The sequence below is a fragment of the Rhinichthys klamathensis genome, unplaced genomic scaffold, assembly GCF_029890125.1.
Source record: "Rhinichthys klamathensis goyatoka isolate OS25496 unplaced genomic scaffold, OSU_Roscu_1.1 h1tg000325l_1, whole genome shotgun sequence".
Taxonomy (NCBI): Eukaryota; Metazoa; Chordata; class Actinopteri; order Cypriniformes; family Leuciscidae; genus Rhinichthys; species Rhinichthys klamathensis.
The window spans coordinates 2737210-2761625 of record NW_026606840.1 but is presented as its reverse complement, the minus strand read 5'-3'; the positions used below and the strand labels follow the sequence as shown (position 1 = coordinate 2761625).

The 24416-nt window shown below is 36.3% G+C and overlaps 2 protein-coding genes across 4 annotated transcripts in view; both read left to right on the top strand.

Moving 5' to 3' along the window:
• glra3 (glycine receptor, alpha 3) overlaps nt 1-2979 on the top strand; it is a 115191-nt gene extending 112212 nt beyond the window's left edge. For both annotated transcript variants that reach the window (XM_056271788.1, XM_056271789.1), the window contains one exon: nt 2332-2979. In XM_056271788.1, coding sequence (XP_056127763.1) covers nt 2332-2604 — 273 coding nt within the window. In that variant the 3' untranslated portion in view covers nt 2605-2979. The remainder of the gene's footprint in view (nt 1-2331) is intronic.
• Nucleotides 2980-5005: 2026 nt separating this feature from the next.
• hpgd (15-hydroxyprostaglandin dehydrogenase) lies at nt 5006-12712 on the top strand. Of its 2 annotated transcripts, XM_056271791.1 has the most exons (7): nt 5007-5122; nt 5338-5461; nt 6031-6137; nt 7069-7165; nt 10934-11010; nt 11278-11441; nt 12168-12712. In XM_056271791.1, exons 1-7 carry the CDS (start codon nt 5030-5032, stop codon nt 12289-12291), a joined length of 786 nt encoding a protein of 261 aa, XP_056127766.1. In that variant the 5' UTR covers nt 5007-5029; the 3' UTR covers nt 12292-12712. The 2 variants fall into 2 exon arrangements, with proteins under 2 accessions (XP_056127767.1, XP_056127766.1); XM_056271792.1 differs by lacking the exon at nt 12168-12712 and having other exon boundaries at nt 5006-5122; nt 11243-11404.
• Nucleotides 12713-24416: the final 11704 nt, after the last annotated feature.

The window sequence follows — 24416 nt, the reverse complement described above, 5'->3', positions numbered from 1 at the left end:
GTTGACTGATGAGATCATGATACAGTCACTCCTCTCCATCCCCTTCTTCCTCATGTTCATTCAGTGTCCAGCCCTCATGAAACAGCATGTCACATCATTTTATCATTTAGTACAAGTGATCATAATGTTAACTAAATAGCCACTTGAGTCTTTTATAATGATAATGGATTCATTTATTTGCATCTTTTTTCCATTTTTGGAACCTTCCTTGAGGTTAAATTTGTTAAATTGGATAATACATTTGGTATCATGAACTAACTTTGAATATGATTTTTAGAGCATTTATGTAAGTTAATGTTAATTTCTACATACAGTATATACATTTTGTCGTATAATTTTAACATAGACTAAATCTATTTTGAACGAACATTAATTAACTGTATACAATGGTATATTTACAAATTAACAATTGTTACACTGTTTTTAAATAAAACATTCTATTTAGAGCATGGCATAATAAATTATATTCTTAAGAAATAAAAAAAATACATCTGTAGATTCCCCCAATGTGTTTATTTTAAGATAATATACAGAACCATTCAAAAGTTCAGGGTCAATAAGATTTTTATTTAGCAAGGACGCATTAAACTGACTAAAAGTGGCAGTAAAGACATTTATAATGATTTCTATTTCAAATGAATGCTGTTCTTTTGAACTTTATATTCATCAAACAATCCTGAAAAAAAAAAAAATAATCAGCCCAACAAATGCTGAGCACCAAATCAGCGTACTGTATTAGAATTATGTCTGATCATGCGACACTGAAGACTGGAAATTTAGCTTTGCCATCACATTTGAATTTTAACAATATTTTAAATATATTAAATTAATGCAGTTGTGGTGAGCACAAGAGACTTATATATATATATATATATATATATATATATATATATATGTGTAACAATAGTATACTTTATTAAACCATTAGGGCAGAACACCAATGAATGCAAGTAGCATCAAATAAACTGACAAATTAAGATATGTCCAGTATCACTGAAATAATTACTTTGAAATAATACAATTATATTTTCACCTGATGTCACACTCAAGATGCATCATATGTCTAGTTGCCCAAAATTCTCTTGCACTCAATTATTCTCAGTTGCATGCTTACTGAATTGGTATCTTCCAGTAAATGCAACATACCCATCTTTCCTTATGTTTTATTAGTGGGGAAAAATAAGTACAAAATTAAAGCTGCAAGCAGCATTTAGCGGTGTTCAAGCAGTTAAGGCCTTTAAGGCCGTTAAGCACTTAAAGCATCAAAAGACATTAAGTTTTATTTAGCATACATTTAACCACTGACATAATAGATGGAAAAGACCATTTACAGCCAAAACAGGCAATTTACCATAGGACTTATATGTTTTTAAAGCTTTTTAACAGTTATAGCGCCACCTATGGTCCGATCTCCATGAAACTCTGCATGCTTCTTCACCATGTTATGACACATGTGCTCATCAATTTTTGTGAAGTTCTGAGTTTTTATTTATGATTTATAGGCTTTTGAGTGTATTTTGACACGCCCCCTTTTCTAAATGACCCTGTTACAGTGAACCAAAGGGCAAAGTTCAACTTTTTTTTGATAATTATTGATCTAGAGAGTCCATAGAATTGTCCTAGACTGGTCTGGTTCCGATCAGGGAAAAAACCAGGGACTAGTTCGCAAAAGTAGGTTTTGGACAAAATTGGCTTTTTTTGCTCAAATCGGGAATCCGAGATATACATCTTGTCCGTCTTGAGCCAAGGAACACAGTGGTGCAAAAAGCTTGATTCCAAGTCAAACGGTCGAGGAGTTATGAGCAATTTAGTACTTTTGGTTGCTGTAGCGCCACCTATGGGCCAATCGGGGTCATACTCTGATAGGTTCTCCCCAAACTGAGGCCCTAGCACCTGGCCAGGTTTCAAGTCTCTAGGCCTTACGGTTTGGGCTGCACGATGCGTTTTAGTTTTTTTTTTTTTTTTAAATAGCAATTACAATAGGTTTTCAGCACTTCGTGCTTGAACACCTAATAATATTTGTGTTTCGTGGGTTAGAATTTTCCTCTTTCTACCAAGTCTTCTTTATTTGTCTGAAAATCATTGTTGACAGCAGAACAGAAAGCTACTAAAAAAGAACTAAAATGTGCATGCTAGCAGGGCATTATTTTGGCAGAAACTTCCCATAAGTAATTTAAAGTGTTACGGACATCTCTTAAACCAAACAGAGTGCCAACACTCATTTACTGTTCACATTATTATCAAAATCCCCTATGAGGGAACCAACAGGTTTTGTGGATGACTACCAGAGTATTGATTGCTTCTCTCTTTGTATCCTTTCCTATTGCTAAGGAGGAGGATGTACGGGAGAGCAGGTTGAGCTTTCCCAACGCAGGGAAAGACGGGGCTGTGCCCAAAGCCGCTAACAATGCGGCCCCAACACCCTCTGACCCAGCCCTTGCTGCCAGCAAGAGTCATGAGGAGATGAGAAAACTCTTCATCGACCGAGCCAAGAAGATCGACACTGTGTCCCGTGCCGGATTCCCACTGGCTTTCTTGTTTTTCAATATTTTCTATTGGGTTCTGTACAAAATCCTACGCCATGAGGATGTGCACAAGCAATAGATGGAACATGGCGTGATGCAGCTTGGGAAGTACTGTAAGTAACACAGTAAAGCTGCATCAATGAACTCTGATGCTATTACTGCTGTTCCTGCCATCATCTATGCTGAATTCTGAAAATGACTATGAAAAACTGTGATGTCAAGGACCAGTGGTTACTTTCAATAGTTTGTTTGTGTTGTGCACCCATTCAAGGACACTGCGCTCGCTCACTATGCAATGGATAGGCATCTGTAAGGCCTCTGACCCACCTGTCCTTTAACAAACTACAATAAAAGTGGACAGAACTTCCTCACACCTGTTTAACACAGGAGCACAGTCCGACACCGATTACTGCCCCTTTAGAGACAGATGTGTGTGTCTTGCACTGGTTTTGTCAACTCTGTTGTCTTACAGCTTTACTGCCAATGTTCTATGTTGTATTTTTGATACACAGCTATTGAAAAATGGCAAGTATATATAAGAGTGCAAGAGCAGAACTGTATATTATACAAATTTCCAAACACAATATATAATCTTGATGATTTTATAAGGAAGTGTTGAATTGCTTTTATTAGCATTTGGTCAGCGTATTGTACCCTTGGTCATTTTGTCCTGACCTGATTGTTGACCAGCTCTAGAAACCAGCATCCAGGCCAAAAACATTCTGAGATAAATCTCAAGAATGACCCTGAACCAGCAGAGAAGACTATTCTGTTTACAGCTATGAACACCTTAACATTAACTGCTTCAAGAAAACACATTTCCAAAACTTTAATGGGTAGTGTACTGTCAGTAACCATAGACTAATTGAAACCATTCTACAAGTCCAACTGAATTTTTTTCTCAAACAAAAGCATTGTTGTTCGAAAACCATTGCAAATCACTTCAAGCTAATGATGCCACTGCAAAATAATGCGGCTGGGAGTGAATTCTGTCAGACATGTGTTGCAAATTCGTGAATGGAGAAAAGAGGTGGACGAGTCTCAGCCAATGTGTTTTCTGAGAATACTCAAAAATAAGTGTGAAAAAATTGTCTCGTAATAAAATATTTAAAAAAAAAAATGGAGTGGTTTTAAACTAATCTAACTGCATGAATGGTGATTATATGGCAATTGACTTTGAATAGGAGCTATTCAATTCTACTAAAAGAGAGATCCATATTCAGTTCTGCTTCTAAGGATATTTTAATTATCCATAGGGTTACTGAAAATGTAACCCTTTGAATAAAATAAGTGCAAAAAAATTGTCTCGTAATTAATAAAAAAAAATGTTTTAAATGGAGTGGTTTTAAACTAATCTAACTGCATGAATGGTGATTATATGGCAATTGACTTTGAATAGGAGCTATTCAATTCTACTAAAAGAGAGATCCATATTCAGTTCTGCTTCTAAGGACATTTTAATTATCCATAGGGTTACTGAAAATGTATTTGAAACAATGTTTAACATCAATATTTATTTTTTAACACTGAAATTTTGAATTATCAGTTCACGTATGTTCTTTAAATGCTGTTCAAAACAGCGAAATTACTGGGACCAGACTTTATTCAATCTTTTTTGTTTGTTTGTTTTGTTTTGTCATGATGATGATGATGATGATGCTGATAATAATAAGTATGGAAACCTTGTCTGGGAGAAATGTATTTCCTGTTCTTTGAAAATAAAAGTAATCTGCTGGAAAACTGTGCCATACAAATGATCAAAGCATATCTAGTCTCACACATTCCTAAGATAAAATAGAGCTGTGAAAATAGGAAGTTCATAGACCTTTACAGTATAATGCAAGAGCAGTTGTAATTTATTTTGTACATATTAATATATTAAATGTTATGCATGAACTCAAGTCTGTTGTACTGCATTTTTTAAATGTGAATCTGACCTGTCAGTCTAAATGTTCTCGCTGCAATCAAAAGAGAGTTGGTTTAGGTGAGACGCATTTTTCGTTTTTCCGTGTAGGCTACATCTGCAAATAGGCTTCTGGTCACGCTCTACTTTACAGTGTCCACATATAGCCTAGCTAAGTTAACACTAACAGTTATAACAAAACATAAAAATGCCACACAAAACAGTTTGTCAGTATTTAAACTTTCAACATGAACACTGTAATGTAAAGTGTAAAGTTCCTTTTAGGTTTACTGAGGCGCCCTCTGAGAAAGACTGAAAAATAAAGATGTTTACAAAAGCATCATTGGTCTCTCGTTCATTTAGGTGCGTTCATTTTCTCACTTTACGTGTGTGTACTTGTAGCTACTGTATTCGACTGCTGCCGAGGGCATTAAAGAGCTCACAAAAATGTTTGTAGGCTAATCATCTTTTGGGGGTAAATGATAGTTTGTAAAACGACACCTGGCCGTCTATGTTTACTGTAGTAGTACTGCATCTACACGCCCCCATCTGACTGTTCGCCTACATAAAGCAGTGCGCGGTGCGTCCGGCGGTGAGCAGCATGATTCTCCACGGGAAAGTGGCTCTGGTCACCGGCGGCGCGCAAGGCATCGGAAGAGCCGTGGTGGAAGATCTCCTGGGGAATGGGGCGAAGGTTTCGCTTTCTCCGATTTCTATTTTTTTTTTTCAAATGGACATTTTAATGCGGATTTATCCAATTAGCTATTGTGAAAACTTGTACAAATCTAAACTATTTTAGTTGCCTGTTTTGCGAATTTCCCCCATTTGATCATCCATCATTTGATGGCTTTAGTTAGTTTACTTGTTTTAGCGTTATGTTATTAATTTATTTACTTTTTGACAATTCAGGTTGCATTGGTAGACCTGAACCAGTCTGTGGGAGAGGAATGTAAAAGTGATCTAGATGGCCAGTTTGGAGAGGATAACTGTATTTTTATCCAGTGTGACGTGACGGACTCGGGGAAATTTAAAGGTAAAATCATAGGCTACTTTTTACTTAGGCTTTTACTTATAGGGCATTTATCATCTTCTCTGAGGTTGGAATCGTTTTCTTAAACGAAACAATGATCCACTTCTCATTGAGCACCTGTATGTGAAGCGCATCTTATTCCTGAACAGAGTCTCATTGTTTGGGAAGTTAATTAGGTCATAGTAGACCTTCATAGGGCCCCAGGTCAACATTGAAGAATGTTATAGGTTTTTTGAAGTTTTAACACAATCAAATGTTTTGCCTTTTGTTCATATTTTTTTCCAAGACAAGGGTTTATGGGTCGGTGGTGAGAAGATTGTTCATTCCTGTTAGACTTGTTTCTAACGACACACTTACTATAGAGTTTAATTAAATGTTTCTTTGTGGAATGCTGCAGCTGCAAGTCAGGTGAGGGCACATGCAGGCTGACACTGGCTGTATTTCAAAACCTAGTGAGCTGCCTACCTGGATTGCTCACTTGGTTTTGATACAGCCACGTTGTACTGCTGTCAAAAGTGGAACTATTGTTATTGATAATTATCAAAACATGAAAACTGTTTTTCTTGCTTTAGATGCCTTTCAAAACACAGTAGATAGGTTTGGTCGATTGGATATTGTCATCAATAATGCTGGAATCAACAACGAGAAGAACTGGGAAAAGACCATTGAAGTAAATTTGGTGAGTTAACCCTTAAATGCATAATGTTTCGCCAATCATTATTACATATTCGGGTCTTTAGAGACCCGGATCTATATCTAACACGGATGGATAATACATACCTGTCGCGATAAGATAAAACTCTCCTGATATAACAATTACAGAAGAATTAAATAGAGCATATTTTGTTACCTTTTGGAGCTTGGAAGGGTTCAGTTTGAGCAGATGTTTTATATCATCATCATTTAATACATTTTAATGAATTATTCTATTTTCTGTGCAAAAAAATATAATACACTGTTACACACCTCGGGTTGTTAGCGACCCTATACAATTTTTACAAAAAAGTTAATGGGAAAACAGGCATTCTTTTATAATTGTATTATTTTTTATTGTTATATTGTTTATAATGAATTGATTGAGGAATACTAAAAAGATTGATGTCTAACTTAAAAAAAAATTAATGAGGAGGAGGGTAGGGAATGACGTCCCGGGTCACTAAAGACCCGAGATATACATTTAAGGGTTAAAAATCACTAAAAAAAAACCTAAAAAAAACACTTGGATAGATCATGCCAAACTGTTGCATTTTCCACTCAACCTCATTTCCTTGAACACATGATTTACACAGATAGTTTGTATAACGTTTTGTGCCTTAGGGCACAACATTCAACCACACTTCAGGAAAGGAGTTACAAATTCACAAAACAATACTACACCCCCTGCTTCTAGTCCAAAAGATTTCACAATAGTACATGAAATGAAATAATCTACAGATCTTTAAAATTATTCCTGCCCTGCAGAGTGATTTCATAATGGACATGATGCAGTAAAATAATGTGTATTTATGTTAGTTCATAATAGCAGGCCAATGTCAACATAATCTCACTCTCCTAAGAAAACATCTGTTCACTATGTGCTAGTAGATTTATACAACTGTTTTCTTCCTCAGACATCCGTCATAAAGGGGACATATTTAGCACTAGAACACATGAGTAAAGAGTATGGAAAGGAAGGAGGGGTTATCATCAACGTCTCATCTATGGCAGGTAAGCTACTGTTTACCATGGCTGTTTTGAAGAAGTTAGCCTTAAAGTAAAAAGTAAAAAAAACTAAAAGAAAATAGGCTGTACAGAGTATTGTGCTCAAGAAGGTTACATAACAGTATTTTGAAAAATTACACAAGCACAATTACACCTAAATAATAAATTACATAATAGATGCTGTGCATTTACTGAAGATTACACAGATAAATGACTTGTTTTATGATTAAGATGTAAAAGAGTCTAAACCTTTAGCATAACAGGTCATTTGGGCACACCTTTTTTTCCCCCAGGAATGTAGTTTTAAATGAACGCAGGTAATATGAACAAAACGACATAAAAGCATGAAGCAAAAAATAATAGCAGTATGCCACAATGAGACACTTTACCTACAAAAAGTATCTGCTTTAAAATGCACTCACTCAAAAATTGATATCGCTTCTGAGAAATATAATTGGAATTATATAAACTCACATGAAATGAAAAAGCTGACTACACATATGAAATGCAGCTAGCCACGTACAGCACAAACCATTAACAATGCATGCAAGTTAGTTGAGATTGAATCCAAGAATCATCTTAATCATTGTTAATATACATTTTTAAAATAAAATAAACACAATGTTTTTGTATGATGCAGCAGAATTTGATAAACAAACTTAATACATCCACCGCAGTAGGTGGCAGCATTAAAGTTCCACTATGCTTTTTTGGATATTACCTTTCATGTAGTGTGTAATATAGCTGTTTGTGAATGTAAAAGGTCTACAAAGTTTCAAAGATCATGAATGATGATTCAAAGAGAGAATTGATTCTGAACTGCCTGAAACGAGTCGCCAGCAAGTCCTGTCGTTGATAGGGTAAAACCGACACCATCATTATTGTGTGTATCATTGCGTATAAAAGTGCTGAAGAAGCTTAGCCCCCGGAGCTGAAATTCAGATATAGTCATGGCCATTTCGTTTTCGACACACGTTGTAAGAGGTAGACCTTTCACAACAGAGTGCCAACTGACCAATCAGAGCAGAGTAAGCTCTTGGAAAGGAGGGGTTTAGAGAGACTGAATCCTTCATTGAACCATTCAAAGAGGTGATGCAGCAATGTATATTATGAGAAAATTCAAGTGTTTTTTGACCTTGGATGCATGTTAACCTATTGTAGGAGACCATGATAGGGGTATTTTAAGTCCAAGACTGCATCAAAGAAGAGCCAGCATAAAGTAAACAAAAAAATTTGGGAACAGCCATTTCAATAGTCTCTGGGATATTGCAAAGTGTGAGACATTTCAAGATCTGTCTCACACTAATTATTTACAGTACATTACTGGGACACTCCTTGCTTTGAAGTTGTATAACCCATGTGCTCTATCTCTGGCTTTGTGCCTATTCACACAAGCTAATCCAAGTTCACACTAAAAACATATCACCAGAATTTTATTTAAGCACCCCAGAAGATGGAAGAAACTGCAATCGTTAATCAACAGCATAACTATTATGACAACAAAGGGAAGGCTATCCATCTGCCATCAGATACCTGTGTTGTGGTGCCATTGAGTTGTTTGGACAGACAAACTGATTCTGGGCACTGTTTTGAAGATATGAATATTATTTTGTAAATATACGTGTGTGTACATGGTGGATGATGAATGGTGCATGGCTGACAGTGAACTTGTTATAACCCCCAACATGCTCCAAGTTTTTAGACTTTGGATTTGAAACAGCCTTCATTTCCCTGAGAGATGGGATAAAGGATGGTTTATTTCCCTCACTGCATCTCAAGTTTATAACTAATGTAACACAGGTGATTATCCTTTTTTTTGTGAGTGGAACAACTCTCACTTTGAGACTATGTTAATAGAATTTATTTTCTTGTAACTGGAGATTTATACTCTTTTGAATTGTGTTGAGGCAACTCACTTTCTCTCATTGCCCTTACTTCCAAAGCTGGAAGCTTGATATTGTTGCTGTTTAACCACACATTAAATTGCATAACTTTTTATCAGAAAGTAACGTTAAGACTAAGTTAAAATATAGGCCTGCTTCACCCTCCTTAAACACCAATGAATCAGTATTAATGTTGACAGTAAACTGTGAGGAAAAACTAGGTTGCCCTGAGTTGTATCAGATCCAGTTTCACATCCAGCAAATGCAATAAAATTAAACAGACCTGATAAGGCTATAAATAGAACATTATAAATATAATATGAATTATATGATTATGATTTGTCCTCAAACAATCCCACAGAACTGCATGGAGCCACAGTTATTTTAGTATTTAATATGGTCTTTATAATTCAAACTACATTACTCTTTTGGGAAATAGATAATAATCATATATAGCATATACACATCTGGTTTTAGAGCATATAGGGCGAGTGCTGAAATAAGTAACTTAACCATGCTGAATGGAAACATGTCTTTGTAGGATGACTTTATTGTTTGATTTACTTTTTTGTAGGATCTTACCCCTTAATTAACATTTACCGACAAGAAATCTTGATGACTGTCTCTGAGATGTTAATACAGAATGGGAAACAGAGCCTTATTTTGTGCAAAAGTAGGTTATTCTCTGGATGTGCATTACTGTTGTGTTTAGATTTGTACATCCAGAACACACAAGAATTGTTTAATTGTAAATACTGTCTCAGCTATTTGCCCCTGGAGTCCTTGGCTTGTAAATGTTGTTTATTATAACAAAGCCTCAAACGCTCTAAGGAAACATTGTTCTATTTGACTTCTCCAATACCTTTCCACATAAAATAAAGTGTATGTTTATTTCAATATATCGTTATTAATATTAATATATTCATATTCATTGTATTGGGAAAAATGCAGGTGACTTTTCCACAGAAATTTGTATTTTCATAAAGGTCAATAAACAACCAAACATGCTCTTATGTCGTTTTCCAAAGAGTCACTTTAGTTTAAACAGACTCAACAGCCATTAGGATTTTCATACTTGAATTAAAGGAGAAATCTTCAGCCTTGGAAGATCCAGACATTTTCCATGACGAAGAAATTGGAAGTCATTCACAGGCTTCATTTTAGTACAACCTCAATACGATGAAAACATTCAAATAACAGACTGTGGTATAGTTACAAAAGCTTTCAATTAGTCACCTGGAATGATAATGTTGTCATGAACGTTAAAGAAATATAAATAATGCTAATTTTAGCCATGTACTCACCTTCATGTTTCAGACCCTGTCTGTGGGGGGGGAAAAGAAGATATTCTGAAGAATTTTCACACAACTCTATTAGGCCTACATACATCGATAGTTTATGTGATCTGTCCCAAAAAAAACTTGAAAATAAAAAATACAGCCAAAAAAGCACCATGAAAACAGTCCATATGACTCATGTGCTATATTCCACATCTCCTCAAATGTATGGGGAATATATAAACATTTTATTCCCTAACAATCTTCACCTCCAGTGTGTTGTAACTTGGGAACTGTTGAGTCAACAAGTTGAACTCAGATTTGTGGACCGGAAAGAACAAATCCGATGATCTGGTTCTCGAGTTAAATTCACTGACATAATGATTCAATCGCAGTTAACATCTCACTCATCTCATTTCTTCTGAGGTGACTTAAATGTTGGCCTGTTGCTCACACAAATACCATATGGTTTCAGAATACTTGGAGTATAATGCTCAAGTCACATACTTGTATGGTGCATTTCTGGAGCTTAAAAGACATGGTCATATGGAGAACCTTAAAAAAAAAAACATTTTTTGGGGGGGGGAATTAATGTTTGTTTTGTTTCTTCCCAGCATTTCTCCATTCTCCTCACCAGCCAGTGTACACAGCAACAAAGCATGGGGTGATTGGATTTTCACGAGCCATAGCAGTGAGTACATCAATCCGGTCTCATCAGTTTACCCTAAGTAAAGTTTACCGTAACCATATGTAAATCCTTTCCCTAAAATATGGTACATTCCAGCTGACTACCAAACCGGCTGTCCCAGTGCGGTTTAAACAGCCCAGCTTTTCCCCTAAGAGAGAGTAGTTGTGTTTGCTCACAGATAGGATCTCTTACTTGTGTGTGTTGACACATTCTTTGCGCTGTGTGTGTAATTTAGGCTGACCGTGTTTGGACACGTTTTGTTGTCGGCAGGACGCATCTGAACAGGGCAATTATGGAGTGAGGATCAACACACTGTGCCCAGCCTTTGTGGACACCCAACTACTTCACACCGTGGAGCATGAGGAAACAATGGGCAAGTTTGTCAAGTACAAAGATGAATTCAAACAAAGGATCGACAAGTATGGCGTTCTTAAGTAAGCTAAGCTCAGTTGAACTACCTGTTTCTTCTGTATGGGATTGTCTTAGTAGTTTTGCTTTGTTTGTTGTATTCAGTTCCTTAAATAAATAGTTGTTTGGGCAGACAGCAACAGTGTTCTCTCGAAAATAGCACAAATATGTTTCTAGTCCAGACCTTTACAGTTCCAATATAAATAGTGGATTGAATGCTTTAAATCTTTAACCCTGCCTCTACTGGGAAATGTAGACATTCCATTTTGCACCACCCACTGATTAAATGTGGATTAGACCGCATGTTTTGCTTGCACTATTTTTGACATGTGCTTAAATTTGAACCAAATCAAACACCTCCACCCAAACTAATCATCTACAGTATTACATAGATTATACTTTTTTCATGCCTCTACATTTTGCCTCACTTGCACTATTCTTCTGGTGCTGGTGGTGTATCAGAGGATGTTTTATTATTTTTCCCTCTGAAATGTCTGTTATGTCTTCCTCAAACTCTCTGTAGACAGACATGAAGGATGTGTTATTTGAAGTTACAGTATGTTGACAAGAACATAGAAAAAAGTTTGAGGCCAATTATAGACTGATTTTACAACACAATAAAATGAATTGCCATGTTATATCAGAGTGTTTGCATTATAAAATTCCACTTTTTTTGCTGAAATGTGTTCATTTCACTTAATGCTACAGGACAAAATAGTAAAACGATGTTGTGTCTGTGTGTATATCTACAGACCATCTCTTATTGCTGAAGGAATGCTGCGAATCATAACAGACGAAAGCCTAAATGGAGCCGTGATGAAAATAACCTGTTCTAAAGGCATTCACTTCCACACCTATGAGCCTCTTTCAGCTTGAGAGTGATGAACAATCAAGCCAGTCCTGTTTATTCCTCACCAAAAATGTATTTTATTGAAGTTCAGGGCAAACACCTGGAAATAAAAAGGGAGGGTATAGATTTTGTTTGAGGAGAGTTTCCTGTTTAGCATTTATCAGTTTTGAAAATCAAAAAGGATTTCATACTGGTGTGCAGGCCTCTTTCTAAACATGTTTGTTTTTTGTAATGCCCTTGAACATTATTTTGTACATAACTGCTTTAACTGTGAGTAATTGCTTTTGAGAGAAAAAAAGTAATATTTATTATTAATTCATTACTGTTTTGTGGCTATCATACCTCAAAGTGCTCAACCAACCTTTTTGGTTTTGTTTGTTTTACATATAGATATTTGTGAGAGAATATCCAAGGTTTTTCATGTATAAATCAAACAATAAACTTCTGAAATCATAAAGCAAATAATTTCTTTATACTTTTGTTTTATTTTATTTTTTTCTTGCAACTAAATTGAATAGTCTCTGTTTTACCAAAACCTAAAATCTACTTGTCATCTTGTAGACTGTTCTGGAATGGAAATCCAGAAACAAGTGTCACCTGGCAGCTGTGTTTACATCCATGAAGTCCTTATGTCCAAGAATCTGCACATTTGCCTCCGCTTACCGCATTACCAGAAATAGATGAACCCTGCAATTTTAAATTTGGTAACACTTTATTATGTTTTATTAACAAAGTTTGGGAGGAGCACGTTCAGTTAATTAACACGAGTGGAGTGCACTCAGCAATCAATGATAAGAGGTGTATATATAGATTCAGCAATATCACCTCACTCCATTGATAGTTTAGCAGCATCCCTCCACCGCCCCTTTTCCACACTTCCAGTCCTAAACACTTGAGGGGGGAGTACTCTGGGTTCGGGCCAAACTCCGAGCTCGGAGCCCTCCACCCGGACAGCACGCTAAATACGCATTAAATCTTATCCACTCTAATTATATGTAAGTGTGAACTCGTGAAATTTCGATGGTCCACTTTAGACATTTTACTAAGTACAAGTAACTTTGCAGCTGCATGTCAACTGACTATCATTAGAGTATTAGACTGTCTGCTTAATCCGCCTGTCATGAAATGCGTCCACGCATTGTATTTATCGTGCAATTTATACACAAAAAAAATGAGTTTTTACATGCATATGACTCACAGTTTTTGCGTGCATATAATACGCACTTTATGGCATATAGCCTAATATCCACGTACCCCATACCACTAATCCTACCCAAGAGGTTTACAGTGCGTATCATATGCACGTAAAAACTCATTAAATTACACGATAAACACAATGCGTGCTATAGAGACACATTTCATGAGATTGGATTGGCTTAATATTTGCTAACTCTTTATTTCGATGGTCCATTTTATACAATCTAACTACAAGTAACTGTGCAACTGCATGTCAACTAACTCTCATTAGAGTATCAGTAGGCTGTAATATTTGTTAACTATTTCGATGGACCACTTTATACATTACAAGTAACTTTGCCCCTGCATGTCAACTAACTCTCATTAGAGTATTACTGTGTAATATTTGGTCATTTTATTTCAATGGTCCACTTTATACATTCTAAGTAGCCTACAAGTAACTTTGCAGCTGCATGTCAACTGACTATCAGTAAAGTATTAGTCAGTCTGGTTATACTTTATTTTCGATGGCCCACTTTATAGATTCCACTAACTATAAAAGTAACTTTGCAACTGCATGTCAGCTATCATTAGAGTATTAATAGACTATACTTAATATCTGCTAACACTTTATTTTGAGTCTCCCCCAACCATAACCCTAACCTAACAGCCCACTACAGTCTACTAATACTCTGAGAATTAGTTGGCATTTAGTTGCAAAGTTTATTATAGAATGTCTATAGTGTCCCATTAAAATTTAGTTAACAGGCAAAAGCTTCCTCCTATTTTCAACAATGCCGCTTCATTCCAACAAGCTGTTTGCTGTACACTATAAAAAAATCCACCTGCCTCATTTCAATTTAAATTATATTAAACTTACTTAAAAAATCGAATTGAATTTTGTATAACTTAAAGTAATAGTAAAAACATAATTTTGTCATGATTTATTGATCATACATTTTTATAAAATAAACATTTTCCATGAACTTTCCATAAATGCAGTCAAAACAAAAACATATCAATTGCAAATGGTACAGTAATGGTACATATTGTGACATGGATTGCATCACTTTATCTTGATCAATCAACATGACTTATCTGTTTTAAATACTTTCGGACTTGTGTTTTGTTATATCATGGCATCAGTACAGTCACCAAGTCTACACATTAAAGTAGTTTCATAAATAATATAATGCCCTAGTTGGTTCATAAGGGTTAAATTTGACAAGAACAGTTCTAAGAGTGTCCAACAATTTCGCAAATGAAGGAGAAACTTTTTGCGTATCACTGTAACTTTACAAATTTTGATCAAACATCACAGAGATTACCAAGAATGTGACTCTGCTTTGATATGACAGCAGATAAAGATATGAAAGCAGATAAAGATATGAAAGTCTATAAGGGCTGCACGGGAGGAAGATGTTTAAATGATGACTATTTGATAGTCAGAGCTAGTCAAGTATCTTGAGGAATTCTTGAAGGAAGTGTATGTTTTCTATATTCTACAAACAGTTCCTCATTGAATTCTTGTAGGAACCATAAACACAAACGTGTTTTCATCTTATAATCAGTAAAAAAAAAAAAATATGTATGCAATAGTTTCGGTAACGCAATACACAGACAAACAATACACAACACTTAAAATTAGTATATCTTTACATAGGTCGTTCATGATCACAGTAACTAATGCTAACGTACAGAAACCTTTTGTATAGGGTACTTGTACACATTGGTCGTTGGACTTCTCCATTAGGTCTTACAACAAGGCAAATAACTTTTATCAGTAATTTGAGTGAGAGGAGACCAGATGAACCAGGCAACTGAGATCGCAGTGAAGGCCCTGAGGGGTGGGGTGTGACTACAGGTTAAACAGATGAGAAATCTTAGGTAATCACTAGTAGGCTCTGCTGAAAGATATGCAGTTCGGTTAGCTCATTGTAGGCAGTAAGTTGTGCATGTCATGAGATAAACGGTGTGTTGAATGACTTCCCGTACTGTGTGTCACAAATTCTTTCATGAAGAAGCAATAGGAATATGATCCTATAGGAATTGATTTTCGGAAGCAGATTTTCTATAATGGATTTTTTTGTTTTCTAAACATAAAAACACAATATGCAAACAATAAATGCTCTGATTACAATTGAAAGATGATAATTTGACAATATCAAGCTGTGTAATCAAACACGGTATAATATTAATGTACTTTTTTTTTTTACTATTCCGCATTTTCAGACTTTCTCCCCCATGAAAGACCACTTATATTAGCATGCACACTGAGACAGTGAATACAGATATCTGACAGCTGTAGGTCACAGAGGCAAGTACTGAACTTCCAGTGGCCTTGGTCATTTACTGACCCTGGTGCGTGCAACTCGTGTTCACTTTGACAGTCAATGTGCAAAGGGATTCATTACAAAGCAGCAGAAATGTTCTCCCACTAAAAGTTACGTTGTGTTTTGGAACTCCTCCATGAGTAATAGTTCTGAGAAAGGGAAATGAGGCTGAGTGCTTCCTTGTGTCTTCAAAAGTTTGTGTGATCTCTGCACAGGTTTAGCTTTTGGTCACCCAAGCAAAGCAGGAATTTTAACACATGCATTTAGTGTAATGCATGTGATAATTTCCTTATCACTGTAAAGCCGCTTTGGAACAATCTACATTGTTAAAAGCACTATATAAAGGAAGATGACTTAATCTTATAGGATGGGGTGGGGGGGGGGGGGGGGGGGGGTTGAACATGAAAAGGTGATAATTTGATCTGTCATGCTATCTTCAAAACATCATCTATCATCTAAAAGTTATTAATTTTACACAAATAAAGTCTTAATCTCTGACAGCGTGTTGATAGTTTATCGGCGCCCCCCTCAGGACAAAATCCAAAACAATGCTCATATATATATATATATATATATATATATATATATATATAAACAAACGCACACACACACACACACACACACATGTATGTATATATGAAGAACCATTACATTATTTTCCAAAACATTATTTACAGTTCATGCATGCATTTCTCTATCAAAACAGAAAGAACCACTACTGAGAAACCATGTTAGACAGAAACTGCTGGTCAAGTCCAAAACAAATGTTCTGTGGAGAAATAAAAGAGTTTAAATCAAATCTAGTTAAAACAGTGTCTAATTGAAATACTCTGTGAGGCTACCGTTGTGTCATACTGAGTCCCACATCTGGACAGTATATGCATTCTAACAACATCTGTGAACATTTGTGAGCACTTCACTATTACATATTGTAAAAGTAGCCTATATTGTTGGGTATCAGATCCAACTAAGGATTCAAACTTCAGTGTTTGTATACAATATTGCTAAATTCTGATTTTCAAATAGGCCTTCTGTTTGTGGTATTAAAGGCAAAAAAAGCTAACACTGAAGCAAAAATGTTATTGTGGAAGTTAACGATACAAATTGTACTGTAGATTATCATTTTGTTAGAGATTACTGTATTTCATGCATCTCTTTGGGAGTTTCATATTGTGCAGATGTCAAGACCCACTTCGCTGTGTATTTGCCTATGCTTTGTGTGTAATTCTTCAGCAGTCCTGGAGGGGCTTAAGTGTGCAACTGTCACCCAGGACAAATTACAGAGTGGGCCGAGGGGGCTATAGTACCCCGATGCCTCTGACTATAAGCTAAGGGACCCACGTTGAACTGACAGCAAGAAATAAGCCATTTAAAAAGTTACATAGAAAAAGACCAGTGAACAGCACTTAAATCTGTGCCAGCACTAAAGGTACCTTCTGAATATTTTATTGCAGCAAGCAGTTCTCATTGCTATTTCTCATAAATGCAATGTTATTTTCTGTCATTTAGACCAAATTTTTAAATTGCAGTGACCTCCTCACTACGGTATATATAAACTGCTCATAGAATTTCTTCGACATGACAAGATTAAAATCACTAACGTAATCACTATGAGTCACTATGCTCCACCGTTTTTTTAGTTATTTTTTTTGTAAGAATCGAATTTTTGGGTCACATTGACCTTGGTCTGAGGTAAAACAAAAATAGAATAGAGTATTTGCAACAAAGCAAGCTAAAAGCTGTGATAAGACACTCCCCTTCACCTCAGATTAAATGGCATACAAGACGTCAGGCCGGCCTGCATATTCTCTAGGATGCCTCACTCCCTTGTCACCCGTCAAGCGAATTGAGGTTTCTAGCTTGATTCTCGCTGGGGACAAAGCCTGCATCAGCACAGGACAGGAAAGCATCGAGAAAGGAATAGTGTAAAAACACAGCCAATTAACTGCTGGTTTTGAATCATTTAATAGTGTTATGGTGCTCCTATACTAAGCAAAAATCAAGTTTTCAAATCTCTTACTGGGAAGTTTTCAAATCTCTTACTGGGAAAAGGTTTGGCCTCACAGATTTTAAAGGTTTTGCTCGATGAAGTGTTGCATTTTAATATATATATATAAACTTATTTTTTGTAAAAATTCAACGTTTTACTTGGCAGCAGGAAATAACAATAAAAAAACATTTCAAAAACTTTATATATTACATTATATTATTTTATTATATTAGCATAATTTAGCAGCTATGCCTAATCTATACATATATATATATATTTTTTACTGATTTGTAATTCATTTTGTGCATATGATTGCTTCATGTTTTATTTATTTACTTTTACTTTCTGACGAGAAAAAAGAGGAATATTGATTATGTTGTATTTGAATCACTTTCCAGTATAATTAAATTAATATTATAATTATTAAAAATATTAAATTATATTAAATTAATCTTCAAGTAAATACACCATCTGTAGCATGAAAAAAAAGTTAAATAATGCCCCACCCAGACACCCACCCACACACACACACACACACACACAAAGAGGTTTTCAGTGAAAAGTCACAAAATAGCTGAACAAACATATACATGATTTCCAAGAAGCAAAAATCTAGATGACCCAAAAGTGTCCTCCCTTGTCACAAGGAAGAGGAAATGTGCAAACATGCCATTATTGTTGGCAGAGAGGCAGACAAATCTGAGATAAGGAAGAGGTGTTTAGTTCATATATTCTTTACGGACTATGGTGGGAAAATCGAACACAATATTCTATTTTCTGCCAGTTCCAGGAGTGCATACAGGAGATATCTTCAATGTAAACACAGCAGGGACAGTCTCTTGGGATTGTGTCTGTATAGGCATTGTACAGTCTACTGCTTTTGCACACATTGCCAAATACTGCATGACCAGCCTGATATTTGAACAGAGCATCTGAGATCTTTATCCTCATGTGATGAAGACTAACTTCTAAATAACTTCTAAAAGACGTTTTGCACAGATACAGAATAAGATATATACAGCATAGAGAGCGCCTTGTGGATAGTATCACTGTGTACATTCCCATTGGTGTTGCTAAGGACTTGAGACTCAATCAGCTCGTAGGTTTACAGAGACGCCCCTATGTTTATTTTACATCGGGGAGCCAAGTGGCCCAAATACTTGCCTATGTGCTCGTTTCTAATGATAAGATGTTATTGTAGGGCTTCCCATGAGCATGTGAAAACTGTTTTGACTGGCAGGCAATGAGGTCTTGGCGGCTAACCAAGAATAATAACTCGGCTCCTATTGGCAAAGAAAATAAGCATTGAGAGTGGTGTAAATTTGTAATCAAGAGACTCAGAGGAAATTCTTTTCGGAACAAAACAATGAAATAAAATGAACGCTAATTTAAGAGGTTAGCAGAGACTCCCAGAGAAAAAATATTTAGCCCATGAGGCAATATAAACATGTAATGCAGTTAGCTTAATATTATTATTTTTAAATGTTACACTAAAAATAAAAGCTGCTGCCTTACATTTTTAAGTACAATCAACTAGGATGTTTGTCACTTCAACTTAAATTAAATTAAACTGACTTAAACAATTGTTGAACCTTGTATAACTTATTATAAAAAAGTAAAAAATGGTTTTACTTATTTTTATAAGTTAAATCAATTTAAAAACATATGTTGTCAACTTATTGATCATATATATTTTTTTACAGTTTTATATCTGTATAGATTGTACTTTAAAGTCTCACTAAATACTCAGCTAACAAAATATGTTCTAATGTTCTTTGCTTACGTTACCCTTAAGTTTTGAAAACGTTATTTCTGACTGCTCTCTGAACATTCAAAACATCCATGTTTCAAAATGTTTTTCTGGTTATGCGAACGTTATAGAAAACATTAAGAAAATGTTCCATTATTTAATTTTGCAAATGCAATTTTGTGTGTATGTTCTCTAAACATTCTGAAACAAGTAGTCATTTTAATAATAAAAAACAAAACGTATACCTAAAATATTTCAGAAAAAAAACCTTCCATGAACAATACCTAAATAACTTTTTTTTTGTGCTAACGTTTTGAGAATGTTATTAAAGCCCAGAAAACTTTGAACAAATGTTCTATTAACATTACAGGAAGAATGTTTTGTTCATAACTTTGAGAGAACCTTGCCAGAATGTTAGCTAAAATTCTGAGAAAGTTCCTTGTAAGCTGGGTAGCTTTTTAATGTATTAAAAACTAATTTCAGCTTCATATGGCTGAAAGTCAAGTAAACTCATCTGTGATTCTAATTATATCTCTTTCTTGTTTCACTTTCTTCATCTCATTTACTTATGCCCTCCAACCTTTAAAAATGCTCTCATTAACTTGAGTGATTAGCTCAATTAGCCTTGTGCTCCACAAGAGGTGCAGATGCCGGCATGTCCGCGACAAACCAATCAGGAAGGTAAAGAGTTCATAGACATGCATGAGGTCCTGCTAATTAGGAGTGAAAATGAACCTAATGTGTAGGGATATTGAAAGGCGAGGCTGGTGGAATGGAATGAGGGGAGCTTGCATAAACATACACGCTTTAAGAAAGAGGAGGAATGCAAAAAGTGTTCCCTCTCACTCACTTCACCAAGTAGTTTCTCTCATCTCCCCCACCCCTCTTTCAGGACAATGATTAATGAGAGCAGGGGATTACAGCAGCACTGGAGAGCAACAGAGCCGTGCTCCCAGTGGCCAATCAACAGAACCTAATGACACATTCATTATGAATGGATCCCTGTTCTCATCTTTCATTCCTTTTTTTAAAAATAAAGACCCGAGCAGGATTATTATTGCAATCATCAGACCTGGTCTAGTCTGCTTCTTATTCATATCATTGCAACACATTACATCATGGTCCAGCTCCAAACTCTCCAGTTACAGTAAAAAAAAAAAAAGCCAAGCAAAGCAAACAGATTTTATTTTATTTAGCTTGATTAATTGCTTTGTCTTTAGATTGGAGAGTTTTGAGGTTGATTTGATGCCAATATATTTTTTTGCTTTAAAGTTGAGACCAAACAAAATGACTGCTGAATGCTGAATGAAGCCTCAATGGAGATTTTGTGAGCCTAATAAAATAAGAAAAGATCCATTATTTTTTAGTTCCATAGCAAGGCCATTAACTAAATTAAGAATAAGTTCTGGTTTGTATTGCATGTTTTTTGCAAGAACCATCTTCTCATACAGGATGAGACCACCTGACCGACATGTAGCCTACTGTACACTACCATTCAAAAGTGGTTTTGAAAGAAGTCTCTTATGCTCGTCAAGGCTCCATTTATTGATGTAAAATACTGTAAAAACTAATATTGTGAATTATTATTACAATTTAAAATAATTATTTTCTATTTTAATATATAACATTTTTATTTATTCCTGTGATGGCAAAGCTGAATTTCCAGCAGCCATTAATCCAGTCTTTAGTGTCAAATTATCCTTCAGAAATCATTCTAATTCTGATTTGGTGATCAGGAAACATGTCCTATTATTATAAATGTTGGAAACAGTTGTGTTGTTTAATATGTTGGTGGAAAGTTCAAAAGAATAGCAATTATTTGAGATAAATCTTTTGTAACATTAAACATGCATTAACTGTCACTTCTGATCAATTTAATGACACTCTCTGAATAAAAGAAGGCTACTGATTTCTTAAAAAAAAAAAAAAAAAACTTTTGAGTGGTGGTGTAAAATGCCCAACCACAGTTGAGAATGTAAAGGAAAAAAAAGAAAAAAATAGTTAATGGTAAATGGACTGCATTTGTATACAGACAGACTTTCAACAGACCCATGGCCACCAAAGCGCTTTACATATTGCCTCGCATTCACCCATTCATTCACCCACCGACGGCAGTGTCAGCCATGCAAGGCGCCATCCAGCTCGTCGGGAGCAGCTGAAGTTAGGTGTCTTGCTCATGGACAAGTCGACACTTGGTCAGGTGGAACCGGGGATTGAACCACCAACCTTCCGGTTTGTAGAAAACCTACATGAACCACTGAACCATTGCCGCCCCGTAATGCCTGTTTAAAGCAAAAACTATTTAATAAATATCTCAAAAGTTAACTTACTAAGGCTATGTTCACAGTGTCAGTCCAATTCCGATTATTTCTGTATCCGATTGGAATCGGAACTAAATTATTGACTTTCCACACTATCTGCCTACTATCCAGATGTTCGGATCTGATTTGTGTGTCCCGTGGACCTCTTTCGTTTTCTGGACTAGCTGCATTGGTTTTTATGGCAATAACGTGTTAGGCATACGGCAAAAATAACAAAAACAGCAACATGGAGGGGTTGGCAATGCATATTTTGTCTTGCTTACAACATGGTCAACATGACATCATGACTTTGCGTAAACATACACGCCACTTTCAAGTCAAGTGGCCTGTTATCTATTCTATACGCATTTTGAGCTATCCGCGTGTATGTCCACGCCGAAACGAACCGTCATCTTTTGCGTGTAGGCCTATGTCTACGCCGTTAAATATCCGAGTGATCCCGCGTGTATGTACACGCCGTTAAATGTCCGAGCGAAACGAAGAAAAATGTAGATCTACATCTGGGGAGCGATATTTGTTTCCTAGGATGGTAGGGGAAGACTCATAAATGGTATTAACCCCAGTGACGGGTAGGTTTAAGGACGGGGTTGGGGTAGGTCATATATTTATAGCCTATATACAGTAATATAACGTTAAGTCAACGGCGTTGATTAACACGCTGAAAAGCGATTATGCGTGTTAATAGCACGCCAAAAATGGAAATACGAATTGGCGTGTCATACATACGCCATTTCATGAGATCAGTCTGACATGGCAGTGGGTGCTTCTCATTTCTTATTTGTGCATCCTCGTTTCATTTCCTCGCGTCTCAGCTCCACCCCCTGGACGCGAGGGAAGGCTGCAAGGAAAAAAAATGAGGACGGAGGATTTGAATGAAAGCTTTTTTATACATTGGAATACTTGACCACTCGAACGTCATTTCACTGCGTCATCAGCAGTGCTCAAAGGATCTGCCATTATGTTGTTTGTTCGTCCTCAGTTTGTTTATTTAAGAAATTAATAATAAATAATAATAAAGCAAGATACCTTGTTGAAATATGTGAGTTGCGTGGTTTATGTAAACTACAAAAGTAAAGTATAAATTCAAATGATTGTGACAGATGTGAAGGGGGAGGAGAATTGTTACGTGCGTCATGTTTAGTCGATAAAACTCTTGTATCTGTGTATCTGTGTATCCTCGCTCATAGCTCCTCTGGAAGCCTCCTCACTCCTCGATCCTCGCGGTGTCCTTTAAGATGGCTGAGCTCGATCGGTTTCCGGGTCATAGGATGGAGGACGGAGGAGCCAGAGGGGAGGAGCCATAGACAGTATAAGAAGTGGACAGAGCCATCTCATTGGAACTCAGTTGAGACAGTTGAAGCCCATTTTTAGCGATTTTTGAGCACTTCCGTTCCTGACGCGCAGACTCAAACCGACTCAAACTAAGCTTGATGACGTGAGCAACCTGTCTGACAGACGTTAATCTTCTAGTAGCTGTGCGTGAAAATAGCCAACGTTAATCTTGCAGAGACGGGGAACTTGAGCAAAGAGTTCTTTGGCGTGAGTGAGCAGGAGTAAGTATTCCGTTGCTTTTATGGACTCATTATCTATGGGCTTCTCTCTTGACGGGACGTCCCCCCGATTGCCTGCGAGCTTCTCCTGCTGTCTGTACGGTAATTTCTGTACAGCGCGACAGAGAGTCGAGTGGTTATGACGCAATCGTTAGCCTATTTTTTACTAAATCTGTTTCTACGGGGCCATAATGTAACATAGAAGGTAATGGAGCCCTTTATACATTGTCGTGTTTCTTTAGAAATAAACAATGGACAAATGGAGTCTTTAAACGCCTCAGATGTAAAGTTATTCGCTGTCAAAGTGACGCCAAAATGAATGGGAGTCAATGGAAATGCTAACCCAAGTGAAGTTCTGCTACAACATGGCGACACCCGGCCGGCTTCAACTTCCGGTCGATGGATTACCCCCTTGGGAGGAGCGAGGAGACGAGGAGGGATTTGAGAAGCACCCAATGTGTAGCCACGTCACCGTGCAGGATGATTACGTCGTCAGCTGCAGAAATGTAGCAGGCTCTGGTATACGGCTTTATTCTGTGTTGTCATCCTCACCGCCAGTCTTAAAATTCAACATGTCTCCAATCTCCATTATATTATACTTTTCTGCTTGATCGGAACTTTTCAACAACACATCCTTGTTTTTCTGGATGTTACCTAACATCTGACGTAGCGAAAGAAAGTGACATAAACCATGCGAAATCAGACTGAAACGGATTTCCAGAAATGCGATTTGAAAAGGTTTTCAAACCACAATAGATTGTAGCTCAAAACAGATTTTATGCCGTTCACACTTGCTAAATATAATCGAATTCCAATCAGATGCACAAAAATCGGATTTTAGCTGCCAGTCTGAACGAGGCTTAAGTGGCTCAAAGAATCCACTTTTAAGTACCCGGTATTCAAAAAGTTCTCACTCTATAAATCCAGTTCTAGTTAGACTGATTTAAAAAAATAAAAAAAATAAAAAACATCTACTCGATGTGGCTACTGAGAAACTCACATGCAGTCTCAAGGAGATAGCAGAGCAAAGG